This window comes from Diplotaxodon limnothrissa, linkage group LG5 (assembly GCF_057381915.1).
Source record: "Diplotaxodon limnothrissa isolate DT_005_m linkage group LG5, D_limnothrissa_male_GT1.1, whole genome shotgun sequence".
NCBI classification, from domain to species: domain Eukaryota; kingdom Metazoa; phylum Chordata; class Actinopteri; order Cichliformes; family Cichlidae; genus Diplotaxodon; species Diplotaxodon limnothrissa.
This window is the reverse complement of record NC_140600.1, coordinates 32,795,288-32,815,373: the sequence shown is the minus strand read 5'-3', so window position 1 is coordinate 32,815,373 and position 20,086 is coordinate 32,795,288. Positions and strand designations below refer to the sequence as shown.

The 20,086-nt window shown below is 38.7% G+C and overlaps 1 protein-coding gene across 1 annotated transcript in view; it reads right to left on the bottom strand.

Annotated features, from left to right (window-relative positions):
• Positions 1 to 8,785: 8,785 nt before the first annotated feature.
• The window catches only part of LOC146632665 (plexin-A2-like), a 71,745-nt gene continuing 60,444 nt past the window's right edge, over positions 8,786 to 20,086 (bottom strand). The window contains exons 22-31 of the mRNA XM_085354581.1: positions 18,446 to 18,512; positions 17,923 to 18,069; positions 16,929 to 17,088; positions 16,019 to 16,122; positions 13,621 to 13,717; positions 12,687 to 12,886; positions 12,238 to 12,407; positions 11,142 to 11,354; positions 9,810 to 9,960; positions 8,786 to 8,881 (exon numbers count right to left, since the gene is read on the bottom strand). Of these exons, the coding sequence (XP_085210707.1) occupies positions 8,786 to 8,881; positions 9,810 to 9,960; positions 11,142 to 11,354; positions 12,238 to 12,407; positions 12,687 to 12,886; positions 13,621 to 13,717; positions 16,019 to 16,122; positions 16,929 to 17,088; positions 17,923 to 18,069; positions 18,446 to 18,512 (1,405 nt within the window). The remainder of the gene's footprint in view (positions 8,882 to 9,809; positions 9,961 to 11,141; positions 11,355 to 12,237; positions 12,408 to 12,686; positions 12,887 to 13,620; positions 13,718 to 16,018; positions 16,123 to 16,928; positions 17,089 to 17,922; positions 18,070 to 18,445; positions 18,513 to 20,086) is intronic.

Below are 20,086 nucleotides of genomic sequence, written 5' to 3'. Positions count from 1 at the left end.
AAAACAAAGTTAAAAACCAGAGAGACCCTTAAAGTGATAGAAATGTGGAAAGTGTGGAACCACTTACAGGTAGAAATGGAGTCTGCGAGCCCAACTGCTCATCATGCCTTTGATAGCTGTTAAAGAGACGCTGGGGTCAGCATTCACTCAGCTTTAACATCACCATCACCCAGAGTTCTTAGCTAACTTTGTGTCAGCATGGAGTCTGTGCAGCTGTTTACAAAGGAGCTGAAGTTGTGTTTGCAGTATGATGCAGTTTTTCCTGTCCTGCTGAAAATGCTATTGTCCCTTGGTTTCATAATAAAAGTAATGTTCATGTCTCTCTGTTCAAATACTCCTGAAATACTTTTTTTGATTTCTTTTGAAAAATTTAAAGCTATAAATCACTCCACCATTTTCCTCTTCCTGAACACAAACTGAAATCAGCTAACTGAAGTGCAAGTACGCAGGAAGAAACGAGGATGCCCCCCCAATTTCTAACCATCAGATGTGCAGGTGGTTGAAGAATCTTTGTTACACAAGTAAAGACAGAGCTGTAGCTTTAATTGCTGGAATTTGTTCCAGTCAAGATGTTATATTACTGTTTCTCTAAAATATGTAATGTGATTATAGGAACACGTTACTTTGGAGCGTGCTACACCAAACACTGAAGGTGGCTGAATCATGTGCTTGTTGTAACATATCTGCTGAAATGTATGCTCATCTCTACCATATTTCTGTGGTATTTGCTTTTTATATACTTTATATTTTTCTGCTAAAGACTGCTGCAGCCACTGTTGATGTGGCTGCTCAGTGGAAGTGTGTGGGCAAGTAACATTACCAGCACATAGCCAAAGCCACTGTCAACACTCTCAGTATGTTTTAGCTACTCTAGGGTGTACATAAAGCAGAGTTTCCAAATGTTGTATATCATCTACTAACCCAGAAAATGAAATAAAGCCTCTGTTAAAGTTAACTCCACTGTTATTAGAGCGCTGCAGTGATGAGAGGCGGTAAGACACTGTTAATTATATTGCATGGATTTGTGTTTTCTTTTATTTTGTGGGACAACAAACAATATGTGCAGCATTTGGAAATCATTTAAACTAAAACTTGGGCCTGTTGAGAGGCCAATTGGCATGCGCTTCATAAGGGCTACAGCGACGTGTTGGAAATCTTACTTCTCACATATGCAGAAGTGAAAGTCTCTCACTTTTATCTAGGTTAGAAGTATAACGTCTACAGATTAACCGTAGGGTCTCTGATTGACCAGTCAAAATAGCTTCACACAGAAAAACAGTTCATCACAAAAATTAAAAAAATTAAAAAAAATCTGATACTCACTGAAGTTGTACTGAATTTTATCATTGATTATTTCTTGTTTTTTCTTTTCTTTTCCCTTTTTGACATTTACATGTATGTTGCTCTACGATGTACATATCTGGCTTTGATGCACAGATTTATGCACACCGTCTTAGTTACCCAAAAGACCTCATTAATTGTATTTATTAGAGTTTGAAAATGATGTCATTTTTATGTATTGAAAAAATGACCAGTGATACAGTTGTCCCAATTTATACAATTTATACCTTCACAGTACAGTTGCACTAGTTTCTCTTCTCCCTGTCCTATGAGTGCTCTTTCTCAAACAGACATAGGTGAAATGAAATCTTTTTAGTTGCATTTATTGCAAATTGATTTGTTACCATGCCAGTGAAAGTTTCCCATGAGTTTATGTTAAACTCAAGATAATAAGATTTAAAAAGTCAGAAGGGGAAGCTTCTTCTTTTCTCAATCACTTCTGTCATCCAAAGATTCCTGACACATGATGCCATAACCACAGAACAAAACAGAATTTAATTGAATTTACTAGCGAACTGTCAAATTACCTTATATAATTTTTGGACTCGGAATAATATTCAGTCAAATTATTAGATGTCTTTATTTCCTAGTCCAGTTGTCGTCAACTACATTTGTCCAAGAGACAGAATTTTCTCAGCAGGCACTGTGAGGGGCCAGATGCTGTTTTAAAATAAAATGAATATTGTATCCTAGGTAATATATTATTATTTGATTATACTAACTTTCCTCCTAGGTTTATGTTAGCCTTCGTCAATGTTAAAAGACTCGCATTACTTATACCGCAGAAACCCACCAGAGGGCGACTGCAATATTTTAGGCTTCATATTTATGAGGCTGTCAAGCACATGCAGTGTTGTAGTTTATGGAGTACACTGGCAGGAGAAAGGCCTTCTGAATGTATGTCAAGCATGAAAAATGGCACTCTTGAAGAGCCTTAATAGAAAGTTGATGCAGAAAACTGCAGATTTAATGAAGACTGGTCTAGTGAACATGTATACATGGTGTTAGTGTTCACATTACAGCTATAGCATACGTATAAGACCGTCTCATCCACTCAGAAGTTGAAAAAGGAAAAAAATTATTTGCATGTTTGCAGTATTTATGAAAAGCTGTTATATTTCCGGTATTTATCTTCGATGTTACTTTGACTTGTTTCCACAAAGTGACTTCCATAAAGTGCTTTATGGAAATGATTAGGGTAGATAATTTGCAGATTTTGCATTAATATTTAAAGGTAGTTTTAGTTTCATTGACCAATAACTTTCATCATAGTTTTTGTCAACATCCTTTGTCAACAATAACTAAATAAATGCTGAAAAAAAATTTCTAATTGAGATCGAATCAGAACTAAGTTGTGTAAAAAGGAGGGAAACAGTTTAACAAAAATAAAAATAGACTTAAACTAAAATAATATATTTGCCTAAGTTGTGATTTAAACCAAATGATCATTTAATCCAGTTTTGTTATGCTAGTTTATATGTTTATATGTACTTTGTCAAGACATACAAAGATAACTACTGTGAAACGTTAGGACAAACCTTCTCATTTAAGGTTTTTTCTTTATTTTGATGACTGTTTACATTGTAGATTCTCACTGAAGGCATCGAAACTATGAACGAGTACATGTAGTAAACAAAAAAGTGTGAAATAACTCAAAACATGTTTTATATTTTAGATTGTTCGATAGCGACCCTTTGCTTTGATTACTGCTTTGCACACTCTTGCTCTTGGCATTCTCTCAATAAGCTTTGTGAGCTTGTCCCCTGAAATGGTTTTTCAACAGTCTTTAAGGAGTTCCCAGAGAGGCTGAGCGCTTGTTGGCCCTTTTGCCTTCACTCTATGGTCCATCTCATCCCAAACCATCTCGATTGGGTTTAGGTCAGGTGACTGTGGAGGCACTCCATCATCCTTCGTGGTCACATAGCCCTTACACAGCCTGAAGGTGTTACATGATGTTACAATCTTTGAATTGGCCCCTTGATAGTCCAGCAACTAGTGATTACCCATGTAATTGAAGGTGTATATGCAGTCCAAATTTTTCACACAGCAATGGATTCAGAAGGAGTCCAGCTCTGGTACCCCAGTTGGCCTGTGGAGCGTGTTTTATTTTAATTTATATATTATGCCTCTATGTGTTAGCACTGTGACAGACTAGGGACCTGTCCAAAGTGTAAACTGCCCCTCGCCCTATTACAGCTTGGATAGGCTTTACTATTCGGGGCCCTCAAAGCGCTTTACAATTCCACTATTCATTCACACACTGGTGGAGGCAGCTACAGTTGTAGCCACAGCTGCCCTGGGGCAGACTGACAGAAGCGAGGCTGCTATACCGCGCCATCAGCCCCTCTGGCCATCACCAGTAGGCGGTAGGTGAAGTGTCTTGCCCAAGGACACAACAACCGAGACTGTCCGAGTCGGGGCTCGAACCGGCAACCTTCCGGTTACAAGACGAACTGCCAACTCTTTGAGCCAAGATCTGAATGTTTTCAGCACTTCGTTAAATCTGTGCCATTAAGGCAGTTATAAAAACTAAAGGGTATGTGTATATATGTATATGTGAACAAATACAATCTCAGGTGAAAGTACAGTTTTTTGTCACTAATACATGTTTACCCTTTTCTTGTTTCCCATGTCATGTTTTGGAGCCTCTCACATCTACTATTTTCCATGAAAGAATTAATAATCCTTATTTTGTCCCTACCTGTGATGATCATTTTCACCAGAAGATGGCATTAGTAGACTAGTGTGAGGTCCAGATCAACCAAATGGGCTTTAGATCCCTTAATACATCATTCCTTTGCTTTGTGCTTATAAATATATGTATATGTAATATGTGTGTATATTACCTTGAACTATTTTCCACTTTGTCCTATAAAAAGAATTAAGCTGTTAGTTTTAGGTGGCGAATAAGAGAGTATGACTGTGGAGTTGCTAGTGGACAAATGAAAAATTACTTCTGCAAATTGAAGAAATAAAATGTCGTCATGGATGAGCTCATCTAATAAATCGTGAATGAAGCTGTTACTGATAGCAGTTATGGTCCTTTAAGATTTATTCTACACAGTTAAGAGGTTTTTCTTTTCCAAGTATAGACAACTTTTCTTTGTCATGAGAATGAACAAGCATCATTTACATGATTGTGTGCACACTAATAATTATTTAATCAAAGCAGCTGGAGGCTAATGTTTAAAGCACTCAAAAGCTTGAAGGTTGCATTCAAGAGATGCTCAAGGAAATGTGACCCGTGAATCAGTTCTATTAAAGAAAAGTATCTTTATTTAATGAATGGGGTGATCTTATCACCTAGCTGGTGCCTTATCCCACTTTATGCTTAAGGACAGTCCATTAACTATTTACACCTGCTGTGCTGAATTGTTCGCATTTGCTCAAGTGCACAGAAAGTCCAAGGAGGCCTCCATTCAGCATTCCTTCTGCAGAAAGAGCTGTCTTAAAAATCAGCAGTCTGTGCATAAGGCCAGTGTCCTCATTATTTTCTGACTACCTAGAGAAGCTGATGATCTGTCATATTACTTTACCTCAGACTAATTACGTCAATCAGGCGTCCAAGCAGAATGAGATATTATGACAACTTAAGGTTGTTTTTTTTTTTTAAATGAAAAGTGATTGTTGTCTGATGACAATAGTTGCTCTATAAACTTGTCTTGTACCATCCTATAGCACACAGTCTATCAAGTTGATATCCTGCAGCTTTCTCAGCTGTCAGTAGAAGAGGTCTGAGTCCTAATGATCCTCCTCGAATGTGTGCGAGGGGGAATTGTTGGCAACTGAGTGTCGGTACTCTGACAAGTAAAGAGTGAAAAAGGGCAAGATGAGGAGTTAGAGCCTGGCAGGTGTACAGAGGACCCTTTTGATACACTGATCATAACCAATATGAGTCCGACAGGTTTGAGTTGTGGAGTCTGGGTATTACTGCAAGCCCCCCACACCTGGTTTCTGCTTGTCCGGAGTTTTGCGGGTTAAACATGAACAATGCTTATAGCAAAGACTCACAAACTTCATATATGCTTGTCACATGCCGTACTACATCACCACAATCACGGTAGTACAAACTGTACTTTAGTAAAGTTACATTAGAGTCTTGAGCTCATAGAGTGATGATTGGCTGTTTTTGGCTCATGGCAGTAGTTCAGACTCCCTGAAACGGCATTGCTTCTTGATTAATTCAAAAAGGGGAAGGAACAGCATTATCATTACTTGATCATTCTCCTCACATTTGTTTTCTAGTTCCAGGGAAAATATTCCAGCTGGAGGCCATTACTCTACAGGTCTTTGCTGATTTGTGAAGTAGGCTTTACCTTTGTTGGGTCTGGAAATACAACACCCTCTTCCTGTGGAACACTGTAAAGCAACACAACCATGAGCATTTAAATTCAACAAAAAATTAACTATCTTTTTAAAATGGTATTCTGATTGCATGACTAAAAATTTCAATCATGGTTATAGGCTTATAAATAATACGATATTTAAAATAATAACATTGTGCTAGTGTTGAAATAGGTACTCTTTTACTAAATAATGGCTTTCATTAAGAAGCAAATCTAGTAAAACACGTATTAAAAAACCCTATTTAAAAATATTTTGAGACTTTGCTGGAGGGCTAATATTATCTGCTTGTGGGTCAAACACTAAAAAGGATGAATGATGTATGTTCTCGTGGGATTTGAGTTTATCCCTGTGACATCACCGTCTTGCAAAGCCTTCCCATGAAAAGTCAATAAGTTTAATTATTAAAGTGGAATGCTAATGGTCCACTAATACCATAAAAATAGATTATCCAGTTATGTGTGGCAGAGTTTTGATTGGGTTAAAAATGACTTCACCTCTACCATCAGCAGTATTTTGTCAGAGAAAAAAAAGCACTGTGCAAATTAAGTAAGTCACATTATGATGATTCTGATGTTTCATGTGGTTAAAAATGCAGAACTGTAAACTATGTATAATGAAGTACGATGAAAGGCAAAGAAGTTTAGTTAAATGTTCTTAAATAAAGACAATATTTGACCTATTACAGCCAGGACTTGGGATGTAGTACCCTTTTAATACAGAGAAAATGAATAATCATGTTCAGCCTGATTATTTTAAAAAGAAATGTCACCACAAATTAGACAAAAATGCAAAAATCATTTTCATTAGCTGCGCATTTAATGTATAACAACAGTACAAAGTGAATCTTTTGCTTGCAAAATAGGAGTGTTTTTTATGTACAGTATTTATACAGTAATATATAGTTTAAAAAAACATTACAGCTTAAACATCTGACAGTTTATTGCACAACACATTTATAAATTATCATCATCAAACCACACATGAAACTGATGAATTCTGTCATATTTCAACATTTAACAGGAAATGTACTTATTATTTATCGTAGTTCATCTTGTTCTTGTAGATAACATGATTCAAGGTCTTGTGGGGGATAAATGAACTCCATTGGTACGGAAATGTTAAGAAGATAGCAGTAATACTTCCAGAGACTTTATAAGAAGCCTCAAGCATAAAAAGGCATTTGTTTCCTCATTGTAAATTGGTGAAACAACCAATCAGAACTAAAACTGTGAAGTAGTCGTGATGTCGCAGATTTTTTTTTCTTTTTTTTTTCTTTTTTTTTTACAGTTATGCTGAAGTTTAGATAATTATTTTAAAGTTTAGATATGGCACTATAACTACAGGAGCAGGGGGGGACAACGAGCAATCAGGTAAAGTGTACACTGGAATGCAAAATAAAACTGGAATAAAACGTGAATTCTACGTTAAAGCACGAAAACAGTAAGGATATAAAGCGTCACTAGTGCTGTGAAGCAACAAACAGACTTTACAAGAACCCACTGCTGGACCAGTCACATATACCGTTAATCATATATCCACTCTGTTTAAGAAATATAAGAGCACCTGCTTTACACTGAGCTGAATCCCGATCCAGATCGCCTGTTTTGAAGGTGAAAAAATCAGACTTCAGCTTTTAACCTGCATTTAGTTTCCACATTATGCTCAAAGTGGATTCATTTGGTAAATCAAAAAAGCATCAAGGCCTTTATCTAATCTAGTTTGACCAGATTACTTGACAGGAGCTGCAGGTGTTCTTGGTATCTTGTACACCGAGTGCATTTCAAGTATCACGCTAAATGTAAACAATGACTGATGAGACTGGAAGGGTGGGTGCTGTTGGCCAGGTTAGGCTAATCTGATCCACTTTCAGGCTTATAGCATCATTAATCATGCTTTCTACTGCAGTTCAATTTGGTCCCCACTTATCTCTGAATGGCTGAATTACTGGTCTATTGATCATCACTGTAAAAAAAATGTCCTATCTCAAATGGGATCTTTTCCGTACAATGGCATGTATTATTAATAGCTTCTACAGGAGCGTTTAATATGAATGAAACATGAGATATATTATATTTGGCACGAAGAGCCAGGGATTGGGTCTGAAAATATCTACACATATTTCAAATTGGAAAGTAATGATGTCTTGGTGTTGGATTATTAAACAGCCAGACCCTAAACCTATAAGCGACAAATCTGTTGTATACTTCTTTCAAAACCCAGTAGTTCAGACAATCATCATTAAATGAAAAAAAATATATGATGTTTTATGATGTCACATATGATGGAAATCCTCAAGCAGCAAAATAAAAAGTAATTTTGCTGAAATCCTAAGTGTTCTCTCTCTTAAGCCTTTAAAAACCCAGAAAAAAGACTTGGTGCAAGATGCACATCTCTGCTCCGAATGGCAACAAATGGCGATGTCACTCCAAGTTTGTGATATGTAGTGCGAATAAGTGTCCTTCATGTTTGACATATAAAAAGAACTTTGAGTCTTGTCCCATTAAATTGGCTCCTGTCTTTGAGCTCCTCCAGTGACTTTTCAAGTTGAGTCATTCTTTATTAAGTGGTGTTCTCTTCAGAGCCATGCCACACACACACTTAGTATAACCACCGACTACAAAGGCAAACCATTACCCAGCGGACAAGAATTGGCGGAAAATTCAGCAGCCGTGATGGCCTAAATCCTCCTTCTCTCTCCCTCTATAGTAGTGTTTTAGAAGTTGGATGTTTGCCTTTTGGAATTCCTTCTGAAAAATGACATTGGATTCAAAAGTCTTGCTTTGGGACGTTCTGCTGTTTGATGTGTGCTGTGGTTTGCGTATGTACATTTGTACCCGTGTATTTATCCACGTGTAACTGTCAGTTTGTATACAGTAGGTCCATTAAAACTGCAGTCTCTCTGTGCACAACAGTTTGTGTGTATGTGTGATTTAATATATCCGCACATGCATACCAGAAGTCGGTTGATTTCCACATCTGAGAGGCATATGTGTTTATAATTCCCCTGTTATGGTATATTTTGGTGTCTGTGTATCATGTGTGCATACAGAATGTGTTTATGTGTGTATATGGAAGTATTTAGGATCGTGTGTGTTTCTCAGCTCTCTGTGGACAAAGCTGAGATGATCTGCTCCACTTTATACGCCAGCTTCTGCTTTTGGGCCTGTTCATCCTGCTCCAGTGCCTCAATGATCTAAAACACACAGAGATATAGGCCATAAGGACACAAAGCATGTCACCGGTCAGCTGTAGTAAATTAGCACGCACGCGTTATGTCATGGGGTCAGATTTTGTTTTAGATTTTATTTAATTTTTGTTTATGATTGTGTTGTTTCCGTCTTTGTTCTGAATGCATTACTTATGTTTGACCGCGGACTCAACGCTAATAAGCTTCACTCAATCCTTGTTACCTTACTATGTATATATAGTTTGTCGCATAAATTAGTTTTGCACTTTTAGCTGACAACAGAAGCAATTTGAAGACACACTTCGTGTTCCTGGAAATTGTTAGCGGCATTCTCAGTAATTCTTTTATTGGTTAATTGAAAATCACCCAGCATATTATCACAAAATGAATTCATTAAATTCGACACAGTCTGTTTTGTTTTTTGCCCGTTTGATTTCTGCAATCAGCCATGACCTTTACGAGGGCTCAAAATTAAAACCGTGTTTTGGTAAGTTGTTAGCAAACAGTTGCCTGTCCGCACACCCAGCATTCACAGAACAAGACTGGCGTGTATTAAGAGATGTATTTGTGTCCAGCTGACCAATTTAACTCCAGTAATTACTCTACTTTTGTCTCCATTTTTGAGGGAATTATCTGCCCCTTTAGCTGCTAAAATAAATGACAATAAAAGAAAGTATTGGCTAAAAGAAGTCAGATTCCTAAAATCAAACAATGGCAGGAGAGACGTTAAAGTGTCCCAAACTGCAGAAAATTGAAGAGTTGGCTTATAACTCTCTGGAAGTTCAATGCAATGGAATCAAGACACTGCTATTTATAAATAAATAAATGATTAATTATGGCTGCTTTGACTTCCAAAATTGATAACTTCAATTGGTAATACTGCAAAAACATGTGGTGCACATTACTGGTTTAAAGTGTATTGACTGGGCCTCACCTCTTGGCTGTATTTGCTGACATATGCGTAGATCTCATGGAGGGCACTGAGCACATTGAACTCACTGGAGTGAAGGCGAGCCTGTTCAGCCAGATAGGCATTCATATCCTGATCACTGATGGCAGGCAGGCGGTTGATGTCAGCATAGTACCTGAGAGGAGACGCACGCACACACACACACACACACACGCACTGTCAGTGTGGAGGGCACAGTGATGCATACCATAGCTTTTCTTCTCACATGGAATCGGTCTGTTTTGAAAAGAATATGCTTCGACACGGGAACCTGTAAATCAGAGGTGTTGCAGCATAGAAAACAAGGAAAGCGTTACTCATGCGTTTAGTCATGTAGTAATGCAGACAATGTATTCAAAAATAAACGAACACACTTTTTATTTCCATATGCAGATACACAAACTGAGCCTCAGCAAGAGCCTTAGGAAGATTATGTTCATCATTAAAGGTTTCAACAAAAACCCATCTGGACTCATAACTCTGAGCAATCGCATGTGTATATAAAGAATGCCCTGCCTTGCTGCATGCATCGAAGAAGTTTAATTTTACATGCAGTGCACAACTCATTTCATTGTTTCTACATATTTTTATTGCAACTACTGAATTAAAAAATGTTGGCGAATGATGAAGACCTGACCTTGATCTTTTACTAATATGATAATTAACAAATGAGTGAGATTATTATTATTACTTAAAGAACAATTATTTCATTTAAAGACGGATTTTTTGTCATGCTCGTAAAGGCACCATTGAAGATCTAGCTAGACTTTCTAATGGGTCCCTAGAGTTGCATTAACAAAGGTTGCAACACTATTGCTTTATATGGCAAAGGTGTAAAAGATATGGAACTGTGGTGTGATAAAACTTACAGAGTCATGAAAGGCGCTCTGTGTATGTGAGAGTAAATTAATAAATGTGGTGGTTCTGACAAAACATAGTATTGCTGATGAAACCAATGGCAACCAACGTTCTGGTGAGGAGCTGGATGTCTGTCAATGCTCCCAAGTTAGCGCCTGATCAATACAGGATAGTGATAAAGATATTGATGATTTAAAAATCCAATATTCCAATACATCACAGTTTTAGAGTGGCCGACAAGTGGACAAAGAATGCAATGTCAACATTCTTAACATGGTTGAAGGGTGTTTCTTCCATATCTTATTTACTTTTTAAAATTCACACTGATAAATTCCAGTTTATAATATGCAGCATTTTACCTGAAAACATTTAGGCCTAAAAGCTGCCTATAAATATACTTATCTACCGTATACAAAACATAATTTTAACATAATTATAAAAAAGCCTGCACATACACACCTTTCTACCCAGCTTTTGTAATGTGGTATGTCCTTGGCGTAGAGTAGTTTGGTGGAGGGAGAGTCTTTTCCCAGACGATGTTCGGATGTTGAGCAAGAGTCCATGAAGGTTTGGGCCACCACAGACAAACAGGCGTCTGTGATGCTACTTTTATGGATGTCAAACACAAACTGGGGATTCTTGATCACATTTACCCAGAAGCGGAGGGGAAGGCTGGGGGGGGGGGAGAATCAAATGAGCACTTTTCAGAGAAAACTGATAACACTGCTGGCTTCATTAATCTGTTAAAGTGACTGCATTTTGTCATCCAGAAGTATGTCACTTTTACGTTCCTAATGGCTTCATTCAGACATACCAATGGTAGCCACACAGAATGGAGAAAAAGCAAGTGCTTCTTAAAGCTCCGTGTGCTTATCCATTAATGTGACTGCATGCATTCAGACTGGTCTTCTGTTAAAAGTGATTAAGAGTAAATATTACTAGCTCACACCTAGAAAGCCTGTCATCACAGCTTTTACTGAAAAGTGACCTGGGTACTAATTTAGCGTTGCAGCCGCCCCATTCAGATGCTGTCAAATTAATGGAGGAAAGTGAATGAGAGCGGCTATTGAGAATAGCGGCTATACAGAAACGTAAAAATATATATATTTTAGGCTGTGCAAGGCTATTTTGCAAAAGGAAATCATGAAATGTCCTTTTAATCATCCTTTTAGTGACTTTTTCTTTTCAAAACATGGAGATTAGAAGACTACTGAAAGATAATTTGGAATTACAGATTGTTCCCAGAAATAGGAGTTGCTTCCTTGAGAGCCATTGACCCATACAAGATAAAACCAGATGACCTACAAAATTTAACAACTCTATACTCTACTATACAATCAAAACAATACTATACAATTCTAAAAAACAAAACAGAAAAAAAATATTTGATAAGATAATCTTAACAGTTGTGTAAGACTGTGGCTAGAACATGAAAATATATTACGATTGTTACAGAAAGCTATTTCTGTAACAAGCTAAAAGTGCTGCTGAAAAGTTTCTTTTCTTAGGCTGTAAGTAGACAACAGCACTATGAGAAATCAAAAATCTTTCTCACCAGTTGCTCTTCCATGTGTGGCGGACGTCCATGTCATGGATGCCATGTCTGTCAGCCTGCTCATCCAGGAAGTCAAACATGTATTTAATTGCGAGAGGCAGAGCAGTGCCTCGACACACAGTGCTGAACAGGGTCTCAAATAAATCGTCCACAAACTTCTGCAGCGTTCCCTGAAAAGTAACAGAATGGAGATTTGCTCTGTTTTTTGTGAATATTTTGTTTGTTGTTTTTACAAATGATGACGTTTCCTACCACAGACATCTACATTAAGTTAATTAGTTAATTTCTCTAGGAATGGATGTGTCACTTTTCCTGTGGTGCAAAGGACTTTGAGTGGTCATGAAAACTTCAAAATCACCAAATAAAGGCCTCCGAGTACAAATGTTTTCTCCATGTTTGTTTTTTTCTATTCACCGTTACCACAGTTTGCAGCATGTGTTATGTGGTACCTTTGTTGCTAGTAGCCGTGTCAGGTAAATCTCAGACACCATCTTGCTGCCTCGCTCGCCCTCTTTCTGGTCCCCGTGGTCATGGTTCTTGACTAAGTGCCAAACTTTGACACCACTCTCCAGGTCGGGGGTCAGCATAGGCACACGGGAGTGGGGGCTGTCAGGGCTGGTGGGGGTGGAACGGAACGATACATCCACACCTAGATGGTTAAAGAATAGATGATAAAGAAAAATGCACAATTCCTAAAATATTTCAGTTTGTAAATGTACATTATATATCTGATAATCACTCTATTAGACTGGAGCACAAACAAAGAGAACGTCACATTGATTTCTCAGGTCTAAATAAGTGGTTGACAGTCTTCGTTGTAATCTGGAAGTGAGCAGGTGGGCTGTGTGTGTTTTGACTGTATAATCAGGTGCTGTCATTATTTCATCGGTCATCATAGTAATGATGCAGACATACACTCATTCATTAAAGAGATGGTTTCTATGGTTCTCGCTTTCTGCCACTAAGTGTTTTGTGTTTTCAGCTTTTCGACTTACAGCGTGGCATCGCTTGAAGTTCTTGTGTTTTTAAAAGGAATATATTAAACCCAACGACAAACATTTATGTAAAGTGCATGATTTTATTGACGTTAAGATCAGGTCAGCTTGTGTTATACCTACTGTATAGAAACGTGAAGTGAAAAGACAGTTCCATGTCAGCTTATATATAAAACCTAATAAACAACATACTTGATTTGCTTTTGTAAATGCAGAATATTTCTTGAATATTTTTTCTAGACTATCATGCTTCCTTTATTTAACATGCCTTCTAACAGTGTCAACTAATGTGCTTTACAGCAGATTGATAAGTGACAGAAACAGATGGTGCATCACTACTGTGAGGTGGATGAATATTAAGTATTTGAATTTCCTAAGCAGTACTAACCATATCTGCTGATACTGCGTGGGAAGCTGGCTGAAGAAGGAATGTTGAAAGAGGACATCTGTTTGGGCACCAAGGCCACCACACAGCGATCAGATACCTGAAAAACAAAGGTAGAGCCTTGTGAATTTTTTGCTAGCAGCTGTTGGTCAAAAGTAATCATGGCAGGAATTCCAAATATTTTTTGAGCTTCAAACCAAGAGCCAAGGATTTTCAGAATTATGACGGAAAGGTTTTGAATGTCCTCTGTGGGCTTTGTAAATTTATAAAAGACAGGCTTTTAGTTCAACTGCAGTCTCCTGTAAAAATCCACTATCATCAGATAGATGAAAATAAAAGGCAGCACAGCATCTACTGGAACAGCTTTATATTACTGTACCAAATATAAATTGCAGGAGAACTCAACACACTGCAGATGCTACAAACACCCAAATAAAGAAATACTCTGCAAGTAGCCCAAACAATGACCAAACTAAAAAATTGATGGATTCAGCAAAGACATGCATTGTGTTGTAAACCAAAGTAATTCCAACCATGATGTTTCTGCAGCCCCAGGAAACCCTTTTACCGTTGCTACACTGTGCCTTTCTATATCATATATTTGGAGGTGTAGTATTTGCAGCCCTTTCTGTATTTGTAGTTGAGTTCAGGTCCTTTCTTATTTAAGTAGGTGATGATCATAACTAAATGCATGAAAGGTTTTTTCTAAACTCTCACATCAATACTTAACTCAACATTGCCCTCCAGTGATGCTCATGGTAACTTAGCTTAATCTTTTGCAGCATGTAAGTAAAGTGAAATATTTATGTAATAGACTGCTAAATGTTTTCACATAACAATACAGGCACTTTTTTCTAGTGTCGGTCCTAGATCCTGTCTGTGGAACAGCACTGGGGAAATGCTGAATATTGTAGCTCTGCTCTATGAGCTATGATGAAGACCGGTTATCCGCAGTATGAGAGAAATTCCACATTCAGACTTAGCTTTGCACTATTCTGCAAAAGCTGCATTATAGCGAATACCAAATTCAGCTTAGCGACAAAACATGCATTTCCTAGCTAGTCGAAAGATTAAAAATGAAAGAGCTAAATTGTTTATCTCCTCTAGAGATAAGACAGAATGCATTCTCTCCTCTCAAAACATACTTTTAGTGCAGAAAATGTGGCTTTTCTTTGTCTTTACTGGTTCTCTGTGCATGGTACAGTTGGCCCAAAGCTGACAGTGTAGATGAACATTTGACTGACAAAGGAACAGGATGACTCATCTGAGGTTAGTGACCTGTGTAGTCGCATTTATGAGCTGGGAAGGAAAAAAAAGTGTTGTAAAGAGACGGGCACACAAGTGCATGTTTGGTTGACTAAGTGTGTTTGTGACCACGAGGTTGGAAAAAAATGTAGGCAGTGATGAGGTGAGTGAGATGAATGTAAATGAGTAATACTTTGCCCTTCATCAACAATATCTAGTGAGCAACTGAGTAATCCGTCTGAAAAATTCAGACTTTCCAGGTATAAAATTGCAATCGTTTTTTACAAGCTTTGAGGTAATTAGAGCTGAAGTAAAGCGTCAGTCGACAGACGTTAATTTTAAAAATGTTTGAGTCACTAAAATGTCAAACATTTCCGCCGTCTTTTTTCACATGTGAGGGGTTTTTTTTGCTTTTGCTTTTATTGCACTTAGTATTGGTTCAGGCTGGATATAAAGTCAATCTCCAAACCCAATATCCCAGCAAATAAGCTGATAACAGTTGATCTCAGTGACAGCCGACACCAGCTGATTGCTCGAATGATACCCGGCTACTCATCCATTATTTTATAAGGTAGGATTTTTTTTGTTGCTATCCTTCTGTAAGCTGCTTTACAACCCACCCCCACCCCACATCCTTCTATTCATGCAGCATTTGCCAAAATCATTGTAATATATGTTGACATGATATGCATTGATGCTTTTTTATGTTTTCTTACTGCTTCTCTCCCTGTCCCAGGCTTGTATGCTTTGGGGAACACTAGGACATACACATGCCTCACTCTGTATTATAAACCAAGCTGCCTCCCACTTTGGTGGTCTGCTTAAGCTGCAAAAATTCCCATCTATCTCTGTGCTAAATTGCTGACCCTCTTCCCCTTTACCAATCCATATATTTACACATCACTTAACTTTGGAGAGTGGAGTCTGAACGCCAAAGTCTAACTATATTCTGCTGTTGTAATAAGTCATTCATTTCAGATGTGGGTTATCTGATTGGAATCCGTTTTATATACTCTACCGTTGGTCGGAGAAACAAGCAAGTTTTAGCATATCACCTTGATTATAAGACACTGTAATGGGCGCAAATAACTGAATTATTCATAAACTCAAAAATCAGTTTTTACTTGTAGTCGTGGTATGATTGTTATTAACAGACCTGGTAGTGCATGAGGGTGTTGAGTCTCTTCCAGTCGCTCTCTATCTTTGTTGTGATGTCCTCATCCTGCAGAACCACACGAGCTGTTCTGCCCTGCCGCCACTCTGTAGGAAAATACAATCAATAATAAATGTGTGACATATGGAACTTTGAGGAATGTTGGTATCCCAAGTTTTTGACAGTTACATATTGTCAAATGTCGATCATTTGTCTGCCCCTTGGCGCTGCAGTTGAGGTCATGTTATCCTTTCGCACTATATTTTATTCTTTGAAACTCTGCAAGTTGTCAAGTGTAGCAACCAAAGTGTCACCAAGACAGCTTCCTGTGCATTTCTACTTGACAATTAAAGTGATTGTGATTCTGTGAACAAAATAAAAATGACAGTGTCTTCACAGAGCTTTAAGCTGCCCAAAGCAACAAAGAGAAACTGATCCTCTCCAAATCCCTAGCCTGGAAAAGCCCCTTAGGGTATAACACTACAAGCCCAAAGCACGATCAGCCACTACCTACAAGTTATCTTATTTACTGCCTTTGAAGGTGCATGTCAGTTGGATTTGTGCCGAGTCATTCGGTATTGGATGACATGTTGTGGGCGTAAGCCTAGGTGTAGGTGCACTGTCAGAACGGTTTAACGTCAGTGTTAGAGTGTTGTTCTGATTAGGGCTGTAAACAGGTAAGGGGGGGTGGGGGGGGAGTCTTGACGAAACTGATGTGGAGCCCTTTCTAGATGTCATATTTGGTATTTGGTATATTGTCATTTGGCACGCTCGATTTCTGCTCTGTTTTCCCCAGCTGTCATTATTCCACATGTGATGTGCCACAGAAATAGTGCAATCTTAGTTTTGCCCCACACAATTACTGTACTGAAATTATTCCTTCACAATGGGATTGCACTCTGTGCAGCCTCACCTAGATCCATGTCTGTAGCCCGTGGCCGCTGTGAGTACGGCATGTTCTTGTACACTGCATCCAGGATCTTCTCCTTTACCTGGGTAATGGTGTCACAGTTGAGCACCTTGACAGGGATTTCTGGGCTGTTCTCATTGTCGGGGTTCACACAGCTCAGCGTCTGGAGATCCAGGATAGAGAGAAGGGGGAAGAAAAGGAAGGAGGCAGAGAGAAATGTGTTGATTGATACGGAAGTCCTTTCATTACCTGCTCTTCACCAAACTGTCCTGGTGGAGAGCATCTTGGCCAGAAATGTAATTTCACACCTCCAGGATGTGCTTGTGCAGCTCTGGCAGGGGCATTAAACAAGTAATGAGACACAGACTCTCAGAATCTCCGACATGGCGATCAGAGAGGTGTCATTCTGTCGCTGGCTGGCTCTGCCATGCAGCTAAAGCCTGAGGGGGAACCTATTCTGATGGGGCGCTGGAGGAACCCAGCTGGCTTCATTTCAAAAGAAATGTAAAAGAAAGAGACATGTTGCATTATCCAGGTAGTCTTACCTCGTGAATGTACTGGTTTAGCACATGACGGTTAAGCTTATATAGACTCAGTCTAATATTTGTAATTGTAAAGGTAGCTAATATAATACTTTTTTTTCACTAATTTGGGTGAACGATGTCCAGTGGAAACAGTATTTGATTAAAAAGGATATTTGTTGTATGGGGTTTTGAGGCAAGTGTGTGAACCGCTTTAAAAATGGAATTTCGAAAATGTTTTGTCGAATTTTAAGCTTAACGAAATGGGCATCTGGCTATGCAAGAATGTTTATTTCATTTTATCAAAGGTATGCAAACATTCAAAGCAATCATCAAATTATAACCACAGCCTTGGCATATTCAACATTTCTGGGGATCTGTCAAGGCACTTTGCCAAGAGATGTGCAAAAATTAAAGCAGACAAAAGGTAGAGAGTTTTTTGTTTCTCTCTCTCTATCCATGTCTTTGTGACTCACCAGCGTCTTGTATTCAATCTGCTGGCGGATGAGTTTGTCTTCACTCAGGGAATAGCGTGCCTCTCCTGTGATGGAGTCTATGGGTCCTTTCTCCATTTGCTGTTTGATGGCACAGAACAGCATGAAGAGAGGCTCGCCAGCACACTCCTTTGTTTTGGAAAAGAACCCAGGGATTAGGTTGAAAGGTGGGAGAAAGGAAAAGAAGACATAAAAAAAGTAGTGAAGGGAAGGATGGAAATCAGTATTCATCAGCAGAGGTGATGAGACTGAGTAACTGGAGCATGACACATCAAACATAATAAAATTGAGCTTTTATACAAAGCTGGAGACATGTTTGACCTCGCAGGTAACCATTATCCTTCCAGGGTGTTGTTAGAACACATCGATATTAGGCATTTAAAATCACAGCCGCAACACAAACATGCACAGCAGTCTATTTCAGAATCAATGCAAATAACTTTAAGCGAAACCATAGTAGCTCTCACCATCTTAGCAGTGAGATGTGAGAAGGATTTCGTTTTACCTTGAGAAATTTGTGGAGCAAGAAAGCAAACCAGTTTGTCAGCATCTTCTCTGCCACTGACTCTGTTCTGTAAGACAAAGAGAGAGTGTACTCATTTATTAGCAAAGGCACCCCTCTGAGAGCTGGAGTGGTCTGAGTATTCTTTATAATTTAAGACGTAGACGAGCCTGGCATTGTTGAAACCAAAGAAAAATTTAACAAGGAGAGTTCTGATGATATAGCCGCTTGATCTCGAAGGACTCCAGCAGACTTTGGGTTAAGTGCTGCTAGTGCCCAGCATTTTTGGGTCATGACATAATTGCTTAGAGACAGGTTTGAAGGCCACTTTGAGTCACTCTGTTTCTTCCTTGCAGTGTCTGCACTTAGCTACTTTATAAGAGTGCACATGGGTAAAAAATTTATGATTTACTGTCATATATTCTAACTAAATATGTAAAAAAAAATATTTCTGTGGCAATTTTTAAATCCGATCCAAGGCCTACAGCATTTTAGCTACAAATTCCGTGTCCTAAACCTGTCGCACTTTTCTTTTGTTCTTACCCAGATTTCAATCTTAACCTGCACTGAATCAACTGTTGACGGCGTCCCATTAAACTTTAGAGTGCTTCCGCAAGAGCTGCATGTTTGGGCTAACAAGTTCTTGTTGTACTAGCTCCCATGTGAACTCATCCTTATATTTAATGAGTGTGCGTCAGATTGTGAGAGCAACCCCCCCACCCCCCACCCCTTTTTTTAAGACCTCATGAAACATTCAGTAGGCCGGTCTCAGCACTGGGAAAACAATCGGCAGATAACCAGAGGTGGAGGAAAAAGGGAGAGAGGCGAGAGAAGGGAGGAAGAGGAGAGGTGATGGGGAAAGAAATGTGAGCTACAGCTGAATGTTTCATGAGTGGCACACAGAAGATAAGTCAGACTGACAACAACTCTGCTGCCGCTGCACTCACTCTTCCCCATTAGGTTCTCCTCCTCTGCCAGTCCCTCCCACTCTCTATCACTTTTAACACTCCTGTCTTTCACCTGTCTGCTCAGGCATCCTGTTTCTCAGACTCATAGCGGATGTTTCACACTGCTGCACAAAACAAAGCTGTACAAAGGTGGGCTTCCCGTTACTGGCCTAGTTATTCAACCATCAGAAGTGCAGCAACTGGGCCGGAAAGAACAATGCACAAAGGAATTATCTATGCCAAAAGATAAGCAGCATTGATCAGAATTGGTCGGGTTTGTGACTGAAAAAATCTCTAGTTTTAATCCTCTCACCACAGAGAAAAAAGGGAGTCCAGTGTTGCGAAACTGAATGATGTACCCGACATGACCTCCCAACCGAAATTTAATGGGCTTTTCAAATTTCTGACTTTCTTGCATGTCTAGCTTTTAGGGACTTTCTTTAAACATTTTGGAGAACAACTGATTTCTTCTTTTCTGCAAGCACAGCTGAGATCTGATTAGAGATCTAAATTCTGCTTTGTCCACAAAAGCCACAGGACTGTGGCTCAGTAGGACCACTCTCTCTGATATCAATTTAAATAAATGAATTCATGTTCTGTTCTGTCCTGCAGTTTTACCTTAAATTTATGCGTCTTACATTTTACCAAAGAACTGGAAATGAAAGTTTTCAGCTGACAAAAAATAACTCGGTATGTT